This window comes from Anguilla anguilla, chromosome 13, assembly GCF_013347855.1.
Source record: "Anguilla anguilla isolate fAngAng1 chromosome 13, fAngAng1.pri, whole genome shotgun sequence".
In the NCBI taxonomy this organism is placed as follows: Eukaryota; Metazoa; Chordata; class Actinopteri; order Anguilliformes; family Anguillidae; genus Anguilla; species Anguilla anguilla.
The window spans coordinates 39,567,144-39,590,599 of NC_049213.1; the positions used below are offsets into that span (position 1 = coordinate 39,567,144).

A 23,456-nucleotide genomic window follows, 5' to 3' on the forward strand; every position below is an offset into this window, starting at 1 on the left:
TTTCTCTCTCCCCCCCTCTTCTCTCTCCCCCTCACCCTCTCTCTCTCTCTCCCCATGTCCCCCCTCCCCCCCTCCCTCCCCCACTCTCTCTGCAGTTACGGGGACATGGTGCCTAAGACGATCGCGGGGAAGATCTTCGGCTCCATCTGCTCTCTGAGCGGGGTGTTGGTAATAGCCCTGCCCGTTCCAGTCATCGTGTCCAACTTTAGCCGCATCTATCACCAGAACCAGAGAGCCGACAAGCGCCGGGCACAGAAGGTACAGGTGAACACAGTCACTGTTAGATGAGCGGGGGCCTTCTCGGCCAGCGGGGGGGTCGGGCACGGCTAGTGGATGCCTGACACCCCCCCTGACCGTCGCTTTCAGGTGGGTGGGTCATTCGGGATGTGTCCTTCCGAGAGGCTAACGTGCTAACGGGCTAACGGCCCGGGGCATGCATCCTTCAGTCAGGAAAGAAACCAGTCCAGTGATCTTCATTCCTGGGTTTTTGTTGTCACTCGGCACTTACAGAAATTGACCAATTAAAGCAGTGGATTGCACAGCTAACGCACCTCACCTGGTTTCTTGGGTCAGAATTGGGGGCTGAAATTAAGGCGAAAACAAAAACCAGCAGACCCTGCAACCCAACAGAACCAGGAGTGAAGATCAGTGCACTAGTCCATCAGCATTGCACCCAGGACCTTGAGCAAACACTGTGCCCAACTAAATGACTATTAGCACAGAAGGGTCATTAGCATCGGCATATCAGTGAAGGATATGATTGCTTTACTGGCCTTGAAGGGCAGTTCAGGACTGTCTTTTCGATCCTGTCCTTCCACGAATAAAATCCGAGAACTCACGAAAGGTCACCAGGACCCTCCCCCCCCCTAGTAGCGTGGAAATCATCCAAAGCTACGGGTCCCTGCCAAGTCTTAACCTGCTGAGATGGTTCTTTAAGCTCTGCGGTTTATCGTTTTTTGAAAAATGGAGAGGACTTCCTACCAGACTACTGCTGTAATATATAGCCCAGTAAAGCAGTTTTTAGTGCCCCGCTTCAATCCTTTATACCGCCTTGTGAAACAGAGATAATTCATCTGGTAACAGGAGCATTCGATGAGACTTTCCAAACCCATGGAAAGCATTCCGTCAAACACACCGAGTGTTCATAAATAATAATTAATAATTAAATAATTCTAAGTGAGCCTTGACTGCTTGGTACATCCAACCAAGATTAATTTCAAACACTTAAAAGTGAACTTCATTTTTCGAAAGCTTAACATTGCAGCCTAGCTTGTTCGCAATTAATAGCATAATTATATATATACAGTAATGAGACCTGCAGCCTCTGAAAAGTTTGTAACCTGACGTGAAAAACACACATTTTAAGAATTTAAACACTTGATTAACTGGAATCCCATATTTATCATTTTGATTTATATCCCATGGAGTAGCTTTATGTCCTTATTTTATAAATGGCTTAACTCTGCTTATGTAGCTGTAATTGCTATTTTAAATTAATGACCAGCAATCAAATCAGCTGTAATTAGGAACTGATCACAACATTTTTCTTTTTTCATCTTTCTGAATAATACATCTCCGTTTCTGTGACCGGCTAGCCTTGTCCTCTCATTCAAATGGTTTGATTTTCTTTCTCCCCACATTATATCAAACTCTGTTGGCCGTCCTGATGGTTGGTTACTATAACAAAAAAATAGAGACATGTCCATTTGGCAAATTTTGATAATTCTACAGATGAAACTCTAAATGTTGACAAATATAATTGTGTTCTACTTCGATTATGCTCAAATTATATTGGGTTTATTTGTGATACCATAACTCTGAGGTTTGTGTCTCTGTGGTTCTACTGTAAGTGCAAAAATATTTTCTGCTGATTTTATTAAAGGAAGACTAGGTAGAAAGGTAGTAACACACTAAGGGCATTATACATTTACACATCTCTCAAAAATCAATGTAATATACACAGAGCCGTCCTATAGGCCCAAGAAGTTCTCAACATCAGTACTCCTAAATCATAATTCTCTAATCAGATCTCTGTAATCAGAATTCCCTAATCAGTATTCCCAAATTAGTTTTCCCTAATTAAAACTCCCTAATCAGTATTCCCAAATCATAACTCTCTAATCAGTATTCCCAGATTAGTATTCCCAAATCAGCACTCCCTAATCAGAATTCCCAAATCAATACTCCCTAGTTTGAACTCCCAAATCAGTACTCCCTAACCAGTATTCCCAAATCAATACTCCCTAATCAGAACTCCCCTGTCAGTATTCCTGAATCGGCACTCCCAAATCAGTACTCTCTAACTTGTACTCCAGGCGGGCCGTCCAAAGACCAGTGGAAACATGTCCCCAGAAGATGAATATGATACGTGCCCTTTGAGTGTTTATTACAGCTGAATGAACACAACACCATGGGCCCCTGGACTCCGCGCACATCTCAGTAAAAGATCAGAGCGAAAGATCGCTTAATTTCATGGCTAATTAGCTAGATTTTTTTAAGGATTTGTGGCGATGTCTGCAGCACACGGTTTAATTTGAGAGGGACTGCAGCGGGCTGAGACGCTGCAGAGCGAGAGCAGGTCTGCAGTCAGCCTCTCTTTAGACACGTGCCTCTCGCATCTCGTGCCGTTCGGCTGCAGAGCTCGTCCGGCGTTTGGGTCAACAGTTAGAAACGCAGAAGGGTGACGACAGTGCCGAGGCACAGCCTGCCTGACTTTGGGGAAACGCAGGAGGGGGAAATTAAAGCGGAATCTGAAGGCTGCAGCTGCAGTCAGCACAGTTACAGCCTGCAGTGGTCTCCCGGTGACACTGGCTGGCTTTACGGGGAGAGTTAATGGATGGTAATAAGGGGCGGTTTTAAGAGGGAGGTTATGTCATTCTGCTGTGGACACAGTGTTCCCAAAGCTGAACACAGCTCCACTCCTCCACCTTCAGGACTAACTAACACTGAGCCAAAGCTGAACACAACTCTGCTCCTCCACCTTCAGGACTAACTAACACTGAGCCAAAGCTGAACACTGCTCTGCTCCTCCACCTTCAGGACTAACTAACACTGAGCCAAAGCTGAACACTGCTCTGCTCCTCCACCTTCAGGACTAACTAACACTGAGCCAAAGCTGAACACTGCTCTTCTCCTCCACCTTCAGGATCACTGTAACTAACACTGAGCCAAAGCTGAACACAGCCCTGCTCCTCCACCTTCAGGATCACTGTAACTAACACTGAGTTAAAGCTGAACACTGCTCTGCTCCTCCACCTTCAGGACTAACTAACACTGAGCCAAAGCTGAACACAGCTCCTCCACCTTCAGGATCACAGTAACTAACACTGAGCCAAAGCTGAACACTGCTCTGCTCCTCCACCTTCAGGATCACTGTAACTAACACTGAGCCAAAGCTGAACACAGCCCTGCTCCTCCACCTTCAGGACTAACTAACACTGAGCCAAAGCTGAACACTGCTCTGCTCCTCCACCTTCAGGACTAACTAACACTGAGCCAAAGCTGAACACTGCTCTGCTCCTCCACCTTCAGGACTAACTAACACTGAGCCAAAGCTGAACACTGCTCTGCTCCTCCACCTTCAGGATCACTGTAACTAACACTGAGCCAAAGCTGAACACTGCTCTGCTCCTCCACCTTCAGGATCACTGTAACTAACACTGAGCCAAAGCTGAACACTGCTCTGCTCCTCCACCTTCAGGACTAACTAACACTGAGCCAAAGCTGAACACAGCTCCTCCACCTTCAGGATCACTGTAACTAACACTGAGCCAAAGCTGAACACTGCTCTGCTCCTCCACCTTCAGGATCACTGTAACTAACACTGAGCCAAAGCTGAACACTGCTCTGCTCCTCCACCTTCAGGACTAACTAACACTGAGCCAAAGCTGAACACTGCTCTGCTCCTCCACCTTCAGGACTAACTAACACTGAGCCAAAGCTGAACACTGCTCTGCTCCTCCACCTTCAGGACTAACTAACACTGAGCCAAAGCTGAACACTGCTCTGCTCCTCCACCTTCAGGACTAACTAACACTGAGCCAAAGCTGAACACTGCTCTGCTCCTCCACCTTCAGGATCACTGTAACTAACACTGAGCCAAAGCTGAACACTGCTCTGCTCCTCCACCTTCAGGATCACTGTAACTAACACTGAGCCAAAGCTGAACACTGCTCTGCTCCTCCACCTTCAGGACTAACTAACACTGAGCCAAAGCTGAACACAGCTCTGCTCCTCCACCTTCAGGATCACTGTAACTAACACTGAGCCAAAGCTGAACACAACTCCACTCCTCCACCTTCAGGACTAACTAACACTGAGCCAAAGCTGAACACTGCTCTGCTCCTCCACCTTCAGGACTAACTAACACTGAGCCAAAGCTGAACACTGCTCTGCTCCTCCACCTTCAGGACTAACTAACACTGAGCCAAAGCTGAACACTGCTCTGCTCCTCCACCTTCAGGATCACTGTAACTAACACTGAGCCAGAGCTGAACACAGCCCTGCTCCTCCACCTTCAGGACTAACTAACACTGAGCCAAAGCTGAACACTGCTCCACTCCTCCACCTTTAGGACTAACTAACACTGAGCCAAAGCTGAACACTGCTCTGCTCCTCCACCTTCAGGATCACTGTAACTAACACTGAGCCAGAGCTGAACACAGCCCTGCTCCTCCACCTTCAGGACTAACTAACACTGAGCCAAAGCTGAACACTGCTCCACTCCTCCACCTTTAGGACTAACTAACACTGAGCCAAAGCTGAACACTGCTCTGCTCCTCCACCTTCAGGATCACTGTAACTAACACTGAGCCAAAGCTGAACACAGCTCCTCCACCTTCAGGATCACTGTAACTAACATTGAGCCAAAGCTGAACACAGCTCCTCCACCTTCAGGATCACTGTAACTAACATTGAGCCAAAGCTGAACACAGCTCTACTCCTCCACCTTCAGGATCACTGTAACTAACACTGAGTTAAAGCTGAACACAACTCCAATCCTGCCTGCAAAGTTTCTTTAGCCCAGACTCATGCCTGGATCAGCCAGACTTGTGAAATATGGGGTGCTTAGCTGCTACGGCTGACACATCAACTGCCTTGGAGAGCATATTCTCCTCTCTGCTCCACAGCTGAAAAAAATCATTATCATCATGAAACTTTTATTATGTTTTAGAACTGTTCCTAACAGGCTAAATTAGCCCTGTAGTAGCACTTGCTCTTCAACGCTATCCAAGTGACTTATTTGCAGAGCATTTAAAGGACCCACCAAAAAATATACCAGAAGGGGAAAAGGCTCCATCAGTCATGACTGTACATAATGCAATCAGTCTTTTAATTCCTTTAAAAGTTCAAGATGCTCTATTCAATAAAAACCATCACATTTCATTTAAGATCTTATTCATGCTGCCACTCTGTTGATTCAAGTACTGACAGGCACTGCCTGTCTCCTCCACTGTGTGTCTCCTCCACTGTCTGCCTTCTCCACTGCCTGTTTCCTCCTCTCCTCATCGCCTCCACTGCCTGTCCCTTTCACTGCCTGTCTGTCTCCTCCACTGTGTCTCATCCACTGCCTGTCTGACTCCTCCACTGCCTGTCTGTCTCCTCCACTGCCTTTCTGACTCCTCCACTGCCTGCCTGTCTCCCCCACTGTCTGTCTCCTCCACTGCCTGTCTGTCTCCTCCACTGCCTGTCTGTCTCCTCCACTGCCTGTCTGTCTCCTCCACTGCCTTTCTGACTCCTCCACTGCCTGTCTGTCTCCCCCACTGTCTGTCTCCTCCACTGCCTGTCTGACTCCTCCACTGCCTGTCTGTCTCCTCCACTGCCTGTCTGTCTCCTCCACTGCCTGTCTGTCTCCTCCACTGCCTGCCTGTCTCCTCCACTGCCTGCCTGTCTCCCCCACTGTCTGTCCTCCACTGCCTGTCTGACTCCTCCACTGCCTGCCTGTCTCCTCCACTGTGTGTCTCCTCCTCTGCCTGTCTACTCCACTGTCTGTCTCCTCCACTGCCTGTCTGACTCCTCCACTGCCTGTCTGTCTCCTCCACTGCCTGTCTGTCTCCTCCACTGCCTGCCTGTCTCCCCCAGTCTGTCTCCTCCTCTGCCTGTCTCCTCCACTGTGTCTCTCCCACTGTCTGCCTCCTCCTCTGTCTGTCTCCTCCACTGCCTGTCTGACTCCTCCTCTGTCTGTCTCCCCCACTGTCTGTCTCCTCCACAAAGTCAACAGTGCTGAAAACTGCACCACTTTTGAGCCACAGCTGCTGCTGACTGCAGTGCAGGGATTCCAGAAGCCCGCGGTATCGCCCATAAAACTAAAAAAAAAAAAAAGTGCTAAAGCTTCAGTGCTGGAGATGAATAATGAAAATAAAACCGTGCATTGACTTCCATTTATAATAAAATAAGACATGATACTGTAATTCTGTTTAGTATTAAAATACCCCCCCACCCCCCCTCCCCCCAGCGCTTCAGCAGTGAGCCTCTTTCCAGGGCTCTGATCCCCCGTCTGCAGACGTGCGTTTCTGAAACGACCGCGTCGGCACATTTCTCCGGAACGCCGGCGCTCCGGGCACATTTATCTCCGAGCCTCGGCTCAGAGACGCGGGGCCTTCCGTAATCCTCCCGCCGCACCTCACTCCCGTCTGCTGGCCCGCCGCGTTTCTGCTTTGTGTTTGTTTGCGTACCGTCTGTCCTTATCGCCGCGTTTAAAGAGTACAGACAGCCCCCCCCCCCCTTTTCAGCAGCGCAGTCGCGTGGGTGCAGTTAGAAGCCCCTGCTTTCATTATCAGTGTGCAGGACGTCCGGCTTCGTCTCTTCGGCTGTCGTGGGTTACCTGGAGGAGGGCGTGGTGAGGCGGAGAGCCCGGTTCAGCTGTGCAAATTCTGCGCTGGTTTCCGTGGTCACCAAAGGCAGGCTGTGCTTCTCTGGAGTACAGCGAGGGCTGCAGTTCTCTCGCCTGATTATGACGGGAGGTCAGAAGCACTGCTGATGAGGGCCAATCAGGAGCTAGCAAATGGCGGATTCAGCCCAGGTGACTGTGGGGAAATATTACACACATAGAATCTTATCTGTGTGTGTGTGTATGTGTGTGTGTATGTTCACTGTTACTGGTCTTGCTTAAGGGGATTATTCATCTTCTGGGGTTTTGGGATATTATTTCAGTTTAGCGTATGTGTGTATGCAGGGTCTGTTTCTAAGTAGCTTGAACTGTATTTTCGAGCTTTAGATCATAAACCCCCAAATGCCCCTACACCAGCCACTGTAAGCGTCACATGACCGTTGCCGCAGCGACGCGGCCGTCACGCTTGTTTTCCTTCCCTGTGTTCCGGCAGGTTTAAGAGAAACACTTGGCCCTTAAATGAGCCCATTTAACCGCGGTGGGTGGGGGGGGGGGCGGGGGTGGGGGAGAGCGGGCAGCGTGCGGCTCTGCAGTAAACAGCCGCTTTGTTTTTACAGCCTAACAGGGCAGCCAGGTCGAGAAAAACAAACAAACATGCTTTAGCAACTAAACTCCTTTTAGAAAAAAGAAAATAAATATAAATTCATGAATATATATATTTTTTTAAATATTTACTAGGGAAACCCCAGCATGGGCAGCTAGGGATAGAAAGCTGCATCTTGTCCAAATCTCAATGCTGCTCCAAAGGCCTGGAAGCTGGGCATTTACACAGGCAAGAACAGAGCTGCCCCTATGGCTGTAAGAATGGGGGGTGCTGTCCATGGTCCTGAAGCACTACATTACCCAGCGCTGCCCATGGGCCTGAAGCACTACATTACCCAGCGCTGCCCATGGGCCTGAAGCACTACATTACCCAGCGCTGTCCATTGGCCTGAAGCACTACATTACCCAGCACTGTCCATGGGCCTGAAGCGCTCCATTACCCAGTACTGTCCATGGTCCTGAAGCACTACATTACCCAGCGCTGTCCAAGGTCCTGAAGCACTACATTACCCAGCGCTGCCCATGGGCCTGAAGCACTACATTACCCAGCGCTGCCCATGGGCCTGAAGCACTACATTACCCAGCGCTGCCCATGGGCCTGAAGTACTCCATTACCCAGCGCTGTCCATGGTCCTGAAGCACTACATTACCCAGCGCTGCCCATGGGCCTGAAGCACTCCATTACCCAGCGCTGCCCATGGGCCTGAAGCACTCCATTACCCAGCGCTGTCCATGGGCCTGAAGCATGGACAGCGCCTACAGAGGTTTTATTGCCATCTGTGACTGAGAACACATCCTTAACAGACAACTGGAAATTTTCCAAAGAAAATGTTATTCTGTTCAGAAGAGGAGGATGCCTGCGCTTTTGCTCCATGTGTCTCTAGCAACGCCCACTTTCCCCTTCTGTCCAATTAAAATGCTCCCTGGCGATTCCTGGTTCATGCCAGGGGCAGCCGATCGGACGGCTGCATCCACAGGTTTTCGTGGAGGGAACGTGGCAGATCGGGCCTCTCTGCCTCCTCATCCGTCTTCATTTGGTCCTGACGGCGCTCCCATTACAATTAGGCGGCCATCTGGGGCCCCGTTCAATCTAACTCCAGCCGTCTCCTTCGCTCTCCCTGCGCCCGAAAGGAGAGAGAGACCACGGGGGACCCCGCTCGCGAAAATCAGAGCTCCGGTCGGCACGCCCCCTCCTCCTCCCCCCCAATCCCTCACGTGGCTCGGGCGCCCTGCTCCCAGAATTCCATTCCACCGGCCCTCGCTGAACGGCCCTCCCTCTGCCCGCGCGCTGGCCCTCGCTGAACGGCCCTCCCTCTGCCCGCGCGCTGGGCACAGCTGAACGGCCCTCCCTCTGCCCGCGCGCTGGCCCTCGCTGAACGGCCCTCCCTCTGCCCGCGCGCTGGGCACAGCTGAACGGCCCTCCCTCTGCCCGCGCGCTGGGCACAGCTGCAGGAGGCCCTCCCTCTGCCCGCGTGCTGGGCACAGCTGAACGGTCCTCCCTCTGCCCGCGCGCTGGGCACAGCTGCAGGAGGCACGGAGCACTGAGCCGATGTGGAGCCCTGAGCGCAGACACACAGGCAGGCAGACACACAGACAGGCAGGCAGGCAGAGAGGATGCTGGGAAAGGAATACTGAGAGAGAGAAAGAGAGAGACAAAGAGAGAATGGGAGTCATAGACAAAGGGCAAGAGAGGAAGAGAGAGAATGAGTGAGAGAGAGAGAGAGCCTCTGGGAGAGAATGAGTGAGAGAGAGAAAGAGAGACCGAGAGGGAGAGTGAGAGAGAGACCGAGAGGGAGAGTGAGAGAGAGACTGAGATGGAGAATGAGAGAGAGACCGAGAGGGAGAGTGAGAGAGAGTGAGAGAGAGACTGAGATGGAGAATGAGAGAGAGACCGAGAGGGAGAGTGAGAGAGAGAGTGAGAGAGAGACTGAGATGGAGAATGAGAGAGAGACCGAGAGGGAGAGTGAGAGAGAGACTGAGATGGAGAGTGAGAGAGAGAGTGAGAGAGGGAGAGTGAGAGAGACTGAGATGGAGAATGAGAGAGACCAAGAGGGAGAGTGAGAGAGAGAGTGAGAGAGAGACTGAGAGGGAGAGTGAGAGAGAGAGTGAGAGAGGGAGTGAGAGAGGGAGTGAGAGAGAGAGTGAGAGAGAGTGAGAGAGAGACTGAGATGGAGAGCGAGAGAGAGAGACCGAGAGGGAGACTGAGATGGAGAGCGAGAGAGAGAGTGAGAGAGAGACTGAGATGGAGAGCGAGAGAGAGACTGAGATGGAGAGTGAGAGAGAGACCGAGATTGAGAGTGAGAGAGAGACCGAGATGGAGAGCGAGAGAGAGACTGAGATGGAGAGTGAGAGAGAGACCGAGATGGAGAGCGAGAGAGAGAGACCGAGAGGGAGAGTGAGAGAGAGACCGAGATTGAGAGTGAGAGAGAGACCGAGATGGAGAGCGAGAGAGAGACTGAGATGGAGAGTGAGAGAGAGACCGAGAGGGAGACTGAGAGAGAGACTGAGATGGAGAGTGAGAGAGAGACTGAGATGGAGAGTGAGAGAGAGACCAAGAGGGAGAGTGAGAGAGAGACTGAGATGGAGAGTGAGAGAGAGACCAAGAGGGAGAGTGAGAGAGAGAGACCGAGAGGGAGAGTGAGAGAGAGACTGAGATGGAGAGTGAGAGAGAGACTGAGAGGGAGAGCGAGAGAGAGCTCGAGAAGGGGGGATGGCTTCTCGTAAAGGGGAAATGGTGCAGCCGTGCTGTGGCCTGTCACTGCTGCTGCCCGGACCTGATAAATGCTTCCATTTAAGGGGCTGTGCTGTAATCAATGGGCAGCTGAGACAGCAGGAGAAACCATGGCCAGCTCCAAAAACAGAGAAACTGCCACAGATAAACCACCAAAAACAGAGAAACTGCCACAGAGAAACCACCAAAAACAGAGAAACCGCCAAAAACAGAGAAACCACCAAAAACAGAGAAACTGCCACAGAGAAACCGCCAAAAACAGAGAAACCACCAAAAACAGAGAAACCACCGCACATACTTGCATCTCCATTTCTGCTCCCCCAGCCTGCCTGGAGTAGAAGATGGCGTTTAAAGGGGCGCGTAAGCTCCCTCCTGAGAGCGGTGTGCTGCCGTATCAAAGCCGGAGCTCAGGATTTCAGAGATCTCTCGCTTGCGTACCGGCGGCAGCTCACATTCTTCCCGCGGCTCTTTAATCCGATCCCCTCCGCGGCGGAGTTATGAGCCAGCCTGACGAGCCTTCCAAAGTGCCGTCGCGCACCGAGTCACTTCTGCTCCTGTCTGAGGCTGAGAGCTGGGAGCCAGAGCTGGGAGTAAGAGCTGGGAGTTGGGAGCCAGAGCTGGGAGTAAGAGCTGGGAATCAGAGCTGGGAGTCAGAGCGGACAGTCAGAGCTGGGAGTCAGAGCTGGGAGTCAGAGCGGAGAGTCAGAGCGGAGAGTCAGAGCTGGGAGTCAGAGCTGGGAGTCAGAGCGGAGAGTCAGAGCTGGGAGTCAGAGCTGGGAGTCAGAGCTGGGAGTCAGAGCTGGGAGTCAGAGCTGAGATTCAGAGCTGGGAGTCAGAGCTGAGAGAGTGATGGTAGACCAGGGTTCACCATCACCAGCACATGGCTGAAGAGGAGCTGCTTGAAAATGAACACCTTATACCAAAATGAACACCTTATAGTACTTCATGAATCCTGTTCAGTTCAGGTGTGAAGCATTTCGGTCTTCAAACGATGCCCCAAACCGCGAAAATCCACATAAAAAGTCACACATAAAAATCAGAATTGCCAGCAAGTGGCATACAGGTGTGAAAGCTTCCTCCGCTGCTGTGCTCTCTTATCTACCTGTTCCACACTCTGCCTTCTACCTGTCTGAATAAAGCAGAAATAATTTAAAAGGAAGCCAGACTCTCCCGTTCAATAGCCTGCTCAGTAAGAACCCCACACGTACCACCGCTCCACACCACAGGGCCATGATTCACTCAAAACTGTTTTAAGCACTGCTCAGACTGTTGCAGCAAAGTGACGTGTCATTTTTAAAATAGCACAACAATGTTAATGTCTGGTTCATGTTAATGTCGTGGTAGGACTCATAGAACTCGGTTGCATTTCCGAACAATAAACATTTGAAAGTAAATTTTTCACTCTGAAACAGGGGGAGAAATTATATTGTCGTTGTGAGGACAAGTTGTCCAGTGCTACAGTCCGTGTGTACAAATAAATAAAGGATAAATATCAGTAATGGATTAATATCTGCCACAGTAAATGTACATAATACGCATAGTAGTGTTTGGCCTCACAGCAGTTCCTGGGCCTACATCAGATAAAAGGCTGAATCTATTCATGTGTGTTTGAGGGGAGAAGTAGATAATATTTCTGTTCCTGTTCTCCTCAAACGCACAGGAACGTAAATGTTCTCTAATGTTCCTGCGCGTTTGAGAGGAGCAGTAGAGAGTATTTCTGTTCCTGTGTGTTTGAGGGGAGCAGTAGAGAGTATTTCTGTTCCTGTGTGTTTGAGGGGAGCAGTAGAGAGTATTTCTGTTCCTGTGTGTTTGAGGGGAGCAGTAGAGAGTATTTCTGTTCCTGTGCATTTGAGGGGAGCAGTAGAGAGTATTTCTGTTCCTGTGTGTTTGAGGGGAGCAGTAGAAAGTATTTCTGTTTCTGTGCATTTGAGGGGAGCAGTAGAGAGTATTTCTGTTCCTGTGCATTTGAGGGGAGCAGTAGAGAGTATTTCTGTTCCTGTGTGTTTGAGGGGAGCAGTAGAGAGTATTTCTGTTCCTGTGCGTTTGCAGAGATCAGTAGAGGATATTTCTGTTCCTGTGCGTTTGCAGAGATCAGTAGAGGATATTTCTGTTCCTGTGCGTTTGCAGTGATCAGTAGAGGATATTTCTGTGGGTTTGAGGAGATCAGAAGAGAGTATTTTTGTTCCTGTGTGTTTGAGGAGATCAGTAGAGAGTATTTCTGTTCCTGTGTGTTTGAGGGGAGCAGTAGAAAGTATTTCTGTTTCTGTGCATTTGAGGGGAGCAGTAGAGAGTATTTCTGTTCCTGTGCATTTGAGGGGAGCAGTAGAGAGTATTTCTGTTCCTGTGTGTTTGAGGGGAGCAGTAGAGAGTATTTCTGTTCCTGTGCGTTTGCAGAGATCAGTAGAGGATATTTCTGTTCCTGTGCGTTTGCAGAGATCAGTAGAGGATATTTCTGTTCCTGTGCGTTTGCAGTGATCAGTAGAGGATATTTCTGTGGGTTTGAGGAGATCAGAAGAGAGTATTTTTGTTCCTGTGTGTTTGAGGAGATCAGTAGAGAGTATTTCTGTTCCTGTGTGTTTAGTAGGGGATATTTCAGTAGAGGATATTTCTGTTCATTTGAGGAGATCAGTAGAGAGTATTTCTGTTCCTGTGTGTTTAGTAGGGGATATTTCAGTAGAGGATATTTCTGTTCCTGTGTGTTTAGTAGGGGATATTTCAGTAGAGGATATTTCTGTTCATTTGAGGAGATCAGTAGAGAGTATTTCTGTTCCTGTGTGTTTAGTAGGGGATATTTCAGTAGAGGATATTTCTGTTCCTGTGTGTTTAGTAGGGGATATTTCAGTAGAGGATATTTCTGTTCCTGTGTGTTTAGTAGGGGATATTTCAGTAGAGGATATTTCTGTTCGTTTGCGGAGATCAGTAGAGAGCGTAGAGGACCCTGCTGTTCCACAGCTGCCTGTCTGGAAGGAGGGAGAGCAGCTGTCACCGCTGAGCTCATTCCCGCCGCTGCCTCTTCAGCGAGAGCGTAAACGCGCGGGAGCGGGGAGTGCCAGCCGCAGGAAGACCGGCGCTCCGGCCGGCGCAGTCGGGCTCCCGCTCTCCGTCAGTGTTTAACCGCTGAGACAGAGCAGGCAGGGCCGCGCCTCACAGGACCCCTCCGTGCGCTTTGAGCAGCCACTCAGGCGTACGCTCCGCGTTCCTTCAGCTCTGACCTTCGGTCCGGATCTTCCTCCGAATGATTCGGCGCCCTTGGCCTCGTGCTTTTATACACGACGCACTAAAACTGGCTGCATTGTGCGTGCAGTCGCTGTCGACTGTGATTCCAGCCTGACATTATCCGAGAAGTGCAGCGAGAAATCTGACTCAGCGTTTGATAGGAATTTTTTTTTTTTTTTTTTTTTTTTTTTTTTAATTAACAGTGGGAGTTATGAGAACATCAGCTTTATGAAATCTGTGACTACAGGGTGCTTAGCCAGATGGTTTAAATATGAGTCTGAGCCCTTTGCAAAACCGTAATTCGGCTGCAGTTAAACAGAAGCATTCCTGTTCATCAAATTATTTTCGTGCCAAACCTGGCCTTTTTATTTATGCCTGTTTCTTGTTTTCTTTTGATTACTCAGGTACGCTCATTACAGTCATCCAGAGCACATTAATTCTTCATAGAACTGGATGGCTAAATACGACATATAATTAATAGCTGTGTGGAACTGGCAGTTCAAAGGAAAACTTAATATGGGATTCCACAAAGACTAACAAGATGTTTAATCTCAATGGGTTTTCATCCTGAAACAAATAAATAAAATTCAAAATAAACAAACAGAAATTAATATAATTCAGAAAATTCAAATGACATTTTCCAAGTAAAATATTAAAAGGCCCCAGAGTACTGTGTGAACTGAGAGTTCACACACTTTAATAATCATGAAATATTCCCTTGTAATTACATCGCTGATTAAATAGGTAAATTACATGTTCCTATAAATTATGTGATTTATAAGCAGCTATACTGTATAACGGCTGTAACTACATGACAGTCTGTAAATAGAGGTTATGGATAGACTAAAGCTTTATTTCAATCACATGCAATTTTACACTTGGTGATAGACACTAAAGACTAATGTTCCCAACATAGGAAATTGCATGCATTTTCAAAGTAGTCTTAACAGTTTCTTAAAAGATCGTATCCTTAAATCAGATAACTGTAATTTCGGAAAATGTGCAAAAAGTGTCATTGCACATTAGGGGCATGATTTACTAAGACCTTTAGCACATGCAAAAACTTTCAGCCAAACGCAAAACCAATAACACAAATACTGATTGGTCATGGTATTTGTTTTGCACCAATCATTGGTTGTGTTATTGAATTTGTGTGTGCTAAAAGGTTTTGCACATGCTAAATGCTATATAGTTATATATTAGGGCAGGTGAGGATTATTGCCTACAGCTTTGATCCAGCCTGGCTTTTCTCCCCCACAGAAAGCCAGACTGGCCAGGATACGAATCACCAAGGCCGGAAGCGCCAACGCTTTCCTGCACAGCAAACGCAACGGGCTGCTAAACGAGCTAGCAGAGCTAACGGTAAGCACATGGAGCACGTACACAAACGCACAGAAGCTAAACGAGCTAGCAGAGCTAGCATGAAGCATACAGACCACATGCACAGACACACAGAAGCTAAACGAGCTAGCAGAGCTAGCATGAAGCATACAGACCACATGCACAAACACACAGAAGCTAAACGAGCTAGCAGAGCTAGCATGAAGCATACAGACCACATGCACAGACACACAGAAGCTAAACGAGCTAGCAGAGCTAGCATGAAGCATACAGACCACATGCACAGACACACAGAAGCTAAACGAGCTAGTAGAGCTAGCATGAAGCATACAGACCACATGCACAGACACACAGAAGCTAAACGAGCTAGCAGAGCTAAGAGTAAGCACACAGATCACGTGCACAAACACACAGAAGCTAAACAAGCACACAAATGTGTTTACACAAGCAGAGTACGCACGCAAGCTCAAACACTCACACAGAGGGGAATACATTGTTTACACGCACAAATATACACACATTATACATGCCTGCACACACACACACACACACACACAGTGCCCATGAAAACATTTATACACACACACACACACACACACACACACAGTACCCATGAAAACATATTTACACACACACACACACACAGGGACACACACACACAGACAGGGACACGCACGCATGCAGACAGGTCCACGTACGCGCACACACACTGCAGCAACGTCTCCCACTCCCCACACTGACTCCGACGTGCTGAATGAGGTCTAGATGCCTCAAACAGTTAAATCAATGGGAGCTTTTTTCCTCCTTGTACAGCAGAACAGGCAGGTTTTAATCACTTTGTGCAATAGAATACTCCTTCAACCTCGACTGAGAACCATCTGCAAGCGGGCTATGTAAAAACCACCTCACACCGTTACTGAGAGTGCTGTCGAAACAACAGGAGGTCCAAGAATGTCTAAATCTGACTCAGTAATTCTGTCCCAGAGATCCCAGAAAAAAAAAACAGGCTGTGTTTGTACTAGTGAAGGTAAGAGATTTATAAACAGGGATGTTTTGTTCTTCTATAATGCGAGCACGAGCCAGCGACTGTGGTTCTCGCAGCAGGAAGCTGTTGTTCTGGCTGCACTGATTGCAGTCCTCCAGGAAGACGGGTTTCACAGGAACTGAGCGGAAGAGGAGGTTGTTTCGGGAGCCGCCCTCTCAGTGGATACCGCAGCAGAGTCCGTCAGCACGGGGCCCACCGTGCCCTCATTCCCCACCCAATTACACAAACAAACAGTCTCACTCACCCGCAGCTCAGAGATGTCACGGTCTAATCCGAGAGCGGCATCCCTCCACACGTCCAGTCTGGCGGCTGCGCCGGCGACAGCGTGGGAGGACGGCTAGGGAGCAGGCCCGGGGAGGCACAGGTGGTGATGGGTTCGATTCCCAGGTGGGGGCAGTGCTCTTGAGCAAGGTTCTCACTCAACCTGAACTGCTACACTACATCATATCCAGCTGTATAAATGGGTTTGTACGTAAAGAATCTAGTCGCGTGTAAGTCGCTCTGGATAATGGTGTCTGCTGAACGTCTACACCAAGTAGTGGATCCAGGAGTGATGAAATGGCCTCTGCCCAGTGTGTAGCTTTCTTACAGAGAAGAGGAAATGGCGGCTGCCCAGTGTGTAGCTTTCTTACAGGGAAGAGGAAATGGCGGCTGCCCAGTGTGTAGCTTTCTTACAGGGGTGAGGAAATGGCGGCTGCCCAGTGTGTAGCTTTCTTACAGAGATGAGGAAATGGCGGCTGCCCAGTGTGTAGCTTTCTTACAGAGATGAGGAAATGGCCACTGCCCAGTGTGTAGCTTTCTTACAGAGAAGAGTAAATGGCGGCTGCCCAGTGTGTAGCTTTCTTACAGGGGTGAGGAAATGGTGGCTGCCCAGTGTGTAGCTTTCTTACAGGGAAGAGGAAATGGCGGCTGTCCAGTGTACGCTCGTAGTAGACAGCACAGTTGATAACTGAGCAGCGCTGATATTAATGGATGAATCGAGTCGGCCGCATTCTTCTGTGCGGATGGATTCATGGATCCGAGGGGAAACGAGCTCTTTGTGTGACATTCGGTGAAAGCTCTCCTTCAGTCACAACCCTCTTCTCTGGCCTCTGTTTGGGTTTTTCATTGTTATTCATTCCAGGAAAGTTACTGGCTACACTCGGAGTCCAGTGGCTCAAAGTGCTCGAACACCATCCCTGAAAACTCACAGACAACTTCATCAATTTAACAGACTCCAGTCCAGATAGGCCCGAGGCGAGCGGAGTCGGAGACGGCCTCGCTGTTGGACCGGCATTGTTTTTCTCAGCACGGCGCACAAGTCAAAGGAGAAGAACGCTAGCAGGCGATTCGGAGATTCCTGCTCGTTCTTCACACTGTGCTTTTGATGCTGTTCTTTGGAATAAATAACAGAATCTATTGAAGTGGGATGGTATAAATATCACATCACGTCTTCAGCGAAGGCGTTGGCGGGATTTTCATGGGCATTTCTTACAGCGGCCGCAGCGAAGACGACGTCCGCGGTGGTTACCTCCCCCAGATAACCGGCTGAGTGAATGACAGCCTTTTCATTTTCACCGTGCAGTGTGGGAACTGTAGTCACTGTAATGTGTGATTAAAGGTGGCATAGAAAACACAGAAAAAGAGCTTAAAAGGAGCGGAATCAAACGCTGGCAGAAGTACAGAGTAGGGTTCATAACTTCACTGGCAGGAAGTGCAGAGTAGGGTTCATAACTTCACTTACAGGAAGTGCAGAGTAGGATTCATAACTTCACTGGCTGGCAGGAAGTGCAGAGTAGGGTTCATAACTTCACTGGCTGGCAGGAAGTGCAGAGTAGGGTTCATAACTTCACTGGCAGGAAGTGCAGTACAGGGTCCATACTTCACTGGCAGGAAGTGCAGTACAGGGTCCATACTTCACTGGCAGGAAGTGCAGAGTAGGGTTCATAACTTCACTGACAGGAAGTGCAGAGTAGGGTCCATAACTTCACTGGCAGGAAGTGCAGAGTAGGGTTCATAACTTCACTGGCAGGAAGTGCAGAGTAGGGTCCATAACTTCACTGGCAGGAAGTGCAGTACAGGGTCCATACTTCACTGGCAGGAAGTGCAGAGTAGGGTCCATAACTTCACTGGCAGGAAGTGCAGAGTAGGGTTCATAACTTCACTGGCAGGAAGTGCAGAGTAGGGTCCATACTTCACTGGCAGGAAGTGCAGAGTAGGGTCCATAACTTCACTGGCAGGAAGTGCAGAGTAGGGTTCATAACTTCACTGGCAGGAAGTGCAGAGTAGGGTCCATAACTTCACTGGCAGAGGTGCAGTGATAGGGTTCATACTTCACTGGCAGGAAGTGCAGTACAGGGTCCATACTTCACTGGCAGGAAGTGCAGTACAGGGTCCATACTTCACTGGCAGGAAGTGCAGCATTGGGTCCATACTTCACTGGCAGGAAGTGCAGCATTGGGTCCATACTTCACTGCTGTCCAACAGGTAGAGAGAGGGATCTTTAAGAGAGCAGCATCAAGCCCTGCTCACCAGGTGGAATTCAGTCTGGATGAAATCCAATCCTAAGCATAGAATAGTGACCCATTTATTGAGCCAAATGAGGAAATGAGATTTATTACATGCAAATCCAAGCAGCCAAAGAGTAAAACTGTTTCAACCTCTATTTTTGTCTATTCCTCTCCTTTTAACCCTGAATAGAGCCAGAGTCTGTGTGTAAGAATCAGGAGCATAGTCAGAGAGTGTATAAGCAGATCTGATACTGAGCAAAAAGGCTCCAGCTGAACACAATGTGGATTTTAATGTGCATGCATGTATGTGTGTGTGTATGTGTGCGCACGTGTGTGTGCATGTGTGCAAAACGTGTGTGTGTGTGTGCGCACGTGTGTGTGTGCGCGAGTGTGCGTATACGTGGGAATGTGCATGTGCGTGCGTATGCGTGTACTGGTGCACGTGTGGGTGTACGTGTATGTGCGCATGTGTGTACGTGTGTGTATGTGCGCATGTGTGTGCGCGTGTGTGTGTGTGCGTGTGTGTGTGCGCGTCTGTCTGATCCAGGGCACAGATGGTGATGATCATCAGGCGAATAAGAGCGTATCTTTACTGGAGAGCCAACACCACCACCTACTGCACTGCCTGGAGAAAACCACGGTGAGCCAACCCCACTGTTTATACACAGCTAAACCTGCACCCAACCCTGTGCTGTTTATACACAGCTAAACCTGCACCCAACACTGTGCTGTTTATACACAGCTAACCCTGCACCCAACACTGTGCTGTTTATACACAGCTAAACCTGCACCCAACCCTGTGCTGTTTATACACAGCTAAACCTGCACCCAACACTGTGCTGTTTATACACAGCTAAACCTGCACCCAACACTGTGCTGTTTATACACAGCTAAACCTGCACCCAACACTGTGCTGTTTATACACAGCTAAACCTGCACCCAACCCTGTGCTGTTTATACACAGCTAAACCTGCACCCAACCCTGTGCTGTTTATACACAGCTAAACCTGCACCCAACACTGTGCTGTTTATACACAGCTAAACCTGCACCCAACCCTGTGCTGTTTATACACAGCTAAACCTGCACCCAACACTGTGCTGTTTATACACAGCTAAACCTGCACCCAACACTGTGCTGTTTATACACAGCTAAACCTGCACCCAACACTGTGCTGTTTATACACAGCTAAACCTGCACCCAACACTGTGCTGTTTATACACAGCTAAACCTGCACCCAACCCTGTGCTGTTTATACACAGCTAAACCTGCACCCAACACTGTGCTGTTTATACACAGCTAACCCTGCACCCAACACTGTGCTGTTTATACACAGCTAACTCTGCACCCAACACTGTGCTGTTTATACACAGCTAACCCTGCACCCAACACTGTGCTGTTTATACACAGCTAACTCTGCACCCAACACTGTGCTGTTTATACACAGCTAAACCTGCACCCAACACTGTGCTGTTTATACACAGCTAACTCTGCACCCAACACTGTGCTGTTTATACACAGCTAACTCTGCACCCAACACTGTGCTGTTTATACACAGCTAAACCTGCACCCAACACTGTGCTGTTTATACACAGCTAAACCTGCACCCAACACTGTGCTGTTTATATACAGCTAAACCTGCACCCAACACTGTGCTGTTTATACACAGCTAAACCTGCACCCAACACTGTGCTGTTTATACACAGCTAAACCTGCACCCAACACTGTGCTGTTTATACACAGCTAAACCTGCACCCAACACTGTGCTGTTTATACACAGCTAAACCTGCACCCAACACTGTGCTGTTTATACACAGCTAACCCTGCACCCAACACTGTGCTGTTTATACACAGCTAAACCTTCACCCAACACTGTGCTGTTTATACACAGCTAAACCTGCACCCAACACTGTGCTGTTTATACACAGCTAAACCTGCACCCAACCCTGTGCTGTTTATACACAGCTAAACCTGCACCCAACACTGTGCTGTTTATACACAGCTAACCCTGCACCCAACTCTGTGCTGTTTATACACAGCTAACCCTGCACCCAACACTGTGCTGTTTATACACAGCTAAACCTGCACCCAACACTGTGCTGTTTATACACAGCTAAACCTGCACCCAACACTGTGCTGTTTATACACAGCTAAACCTGCACCCAACCCCGTGCTGTTTATACACAGCTAAACCTGCACCCAACCCTGTGCTGTTTATACACAGCTAAACCTGCACCCAACCCTGCTGGTTAGACACAGCTAAACATGCTGCCCATCAGGAGACACATGCATCTCCTGAAAGCTTTTTCATTCAGAACAAGGAAATGCATTAAAAGCATAAAGATGGTATAATTTCCTTATAAGATACTTAGTAAGAAACCAGCAAGTACTTAGTATCAGTTATTTAACAAGCTTCACCAGTGTCTGTTCTCAAACTGGACACAAACTCTGTCAAATGGAACTAATCTCTCATTCCCAAGCTTTAAAAATCATGAAAAGACACATCTACTATGTTCATAATGAGTGGGAAATTTATCCACCATAACATATAAATTACCCCAGTACCATTCATGCTGAGTCACAGCAGGTCTGAACAAATTAATTTCACCGAATGAAAATTTAGAATGTGAAAGATGAGGTGAGGTAAGCAGTTGCGATGTGTAATTAATGACAATGGCTTGACATAAAAGCCATCCAGCTGCACTTTGTCTGGCTGAAATCGCCCGAAATAGGCTGGCCAGGGGATGATCTGGAACTCAGTCAAAAGTCATTAGGTCTTTACTGTCATCTACAGGACTCGACTCATTCATCTGCATGACATTGCACAGGAAACGTTTCCATCTACCAGAAAGGCCGGGAAACTTAACTTTCCTTTTACTAGGAGAAAACGTCCAAAAAGCTCCGGAACAATATTAGCACCGTACTTTTGATGAAGTAATCATCTGTTTGTTGCTTTCATATCCTCGTACTGGTATGAGACTGACAGAGAGCTTATTAAAGTTCACGTTTGTCAGATGGCAGTTGGTCTCCGTCTCTTCCGGCAGGCTCACGAGTTTGTGGACGAGCAGATGTACGAGCAGAACTGCCTGGAGGGGGCGCTGCAGAACTACAACTCCCACAGTCCCTCGGCCTCCAGTCGGAGCGGGAGTCTGGGCACCTGCTGCTCGCACCGTGGGAAACGGAGCACCCACCTGCCCAACTCCAGCGCCCCCCCGCCCCACCTGCGCAGCCTACAGGAGCTCAGCGCCATCAACTTCCAGTGCGGGGGCCAGCCCACCCGCAGTACCAGGTCAGAGCCACTAGAGGGCAGCAGAACGCAGAGAAATAAACTGCAGTGTGTGTCACAGCATGTCCCCTCTGCGTTTGCCAGCAATGAGAGCTAATATTATATCAGCTTAATGAAGCATATTTGCAATAACGAAAGAAGCATCAATCATAATTTCCCTTATGCTGGCTTAGCTACCGTCCAGGCTAGAAAGAGCCAGGGACACACTGTAGCACAGGTCTGTAATGTTGTTCAATTTCATTCACAACAAGTTCACCACTTTTTATGGTGGACTCCCACCAATCAACTTTTTGATGCGTTTCTTTCCCATTTTTCACCCAAATTTAGACACAGGCGAAAAGATAGTGGAATTAATGAGGGCTACATCCAATGTGAAAATAATTAAGAAATCAGGCCTTGAGAAAAAATAACAATAATAACAATGCCCCCCCCCCCCCCTCCCCCCCTCCCCCCCAGCCGCTCCAGTCTCAACATGAAGCCGGACAACGGAGCCCGACTGAACTGCAAGGGCGGGCAGATCACCACGGCGATAATCAGCATCCCCACCCCCCCCGCCCTCACCCCGGAGGACGACGGCCAGCGCCCCCCCAGCCCCGGCGGCCCCCGCCGCCCCGCCCCCTGCCCCAACGTGGTCAAGGTCTCCGCCCTGTGAGGGAGGGCGCGGCGGGCGTGGCAGCGAGCGTTCTTCAGCCGGGGGCGCAGTGACCCTCGGAGAACAGCAGGGGGAGCTGTGGGGAGACCAGATGGCTGCAGCCGTGTCGGAGAGACCCGTCGTCTCTCCTGGGGGAGAGAGAGAGAGAGAGAGAGAGGAGGGAGTGACTCCTTCCCTGTGGTGAGGGAGGTGGAAGTTTCAGAAATGGCCGGGGTTGGGGGGGGGGGAAGGAGGAGGAGCTCCAAACGAGTGCTTTCAGGAGGCAAGAGTGAATTTTAACCGTCCAGTTACATTTCACTATAAACTGATCTCACAGGAAACTTACAGTACATGCTACTGTGTGTCAAGTAACTTTTAGAAGTTTATTTCAGTCTGTTAGGAGTTCCAACAGCTACATAAACTAAACTAAAAGAACTAATGGCGTACTTCTACGTGACTTGTTATTTACCTTTCGAAGCAAAAGCAGGTAGGTGATGCTGCGGGCGTGTAGCTCCTGTTCCAGGCGCCATTTGTTTTGTGTCGTGCATATGATCGGCCTATTTACCTTGATAGACAAAAGAAAAGAAAAAAAAAACATAATTTGTCAAAATATTTATGTGTATTAATTTATTTTGCTCAAGTTTTAAAACATTTTAGGGAAGGTATGCATGTGAGCCAAGGAGAAATTGTGAGATCTATGTACCGTATGTTTGTGTGAATGAGAACGACAGTTTGTTTTTTAGATAGTTTGTTTTCAGGTGTTTTTCAGGTGTAGTCAGAAGGTCTGTAGGTATGAACTTGCTGCCACTGGCAGTGGGCTCCTGAACTATATTTTTGTCAAAAAATCTCAACATAAAAACTTGTAATTAAGCAGAAATTGTGCCCCACCTTCTCACCGACGCCTGATCTACTGCGGGACTTCTCCACTCATCTTCTCCTTGTACAGTAAGAAGTTGGTTTCAGGTGTACAGGTGCGCCAGTATTTCTGAAAACTGAAAAACTGAACCGTGAACAGAACACCTGAGGCCTTCGCCAAGTTCAAGACGTAGACCTGACTTATTCGGGAGTAAAGAATTCAGAAATATTTTGTTTGGGAGTAAAGAATTCATAAATATTTTGTAATATTGGCGATCTACTATTGGCAGAATACTTCACTTTACTCTCTCTCTCATGTAGCTGTACGCTGCCCTCTTGTCTTAACGCCTTCAGTAATTGTTCTTTCTCTGTCCCCGTTTTCAGACAGTTGTGTGTTTTAATTGTTGGTTTTGTGCTACGTGTGATTATTAG

General features: G+C 48.7%; 1 protein-coding gene across 2 annotated transcripts in view; it reads left to right on the top strand.

Moving 5' to 3' along the window:
• The window catches only part of LOC118211651 (potassium voltage-gated channel subfamily D member 3-like), a 103,084-nt gene extending 79,831 nt beyond the window's left edge, over nt 1-23,253 (top strand). The window contains exons 2-6 of one of the 2 annotated variants that reach the window (XM_035389018.1): nt 96-264; nt 14,640-14,741; nt 18,802-18,894; nt 21,297-21,541; nt 21,995-23,253. In XM_035389018.1, the coding sequence (XP_035244909.1) occupies nt 96-264; nt 14,640-14,741; nt 18,802-18,894; nt 21,297-21,541; nt 21,995-22,190 (805 nt within the window). In that variant the 3' untranslated portion in view covers nt 22,191-23,253. Of the gene's footprint in view, nt 1-95; nt 265-14,639; nt 14,750-15,070; nt 15,309-18,801; nt 18,895-21,296; nt 21,542-21,994 lie in introns of those variants that run through there. The other variant, XM_035389019.1, reaches the window with a different exon arrangement.
• The last annotated feature ends 203 nt before the right edge of the window (nt 23,254-23,456 follow it).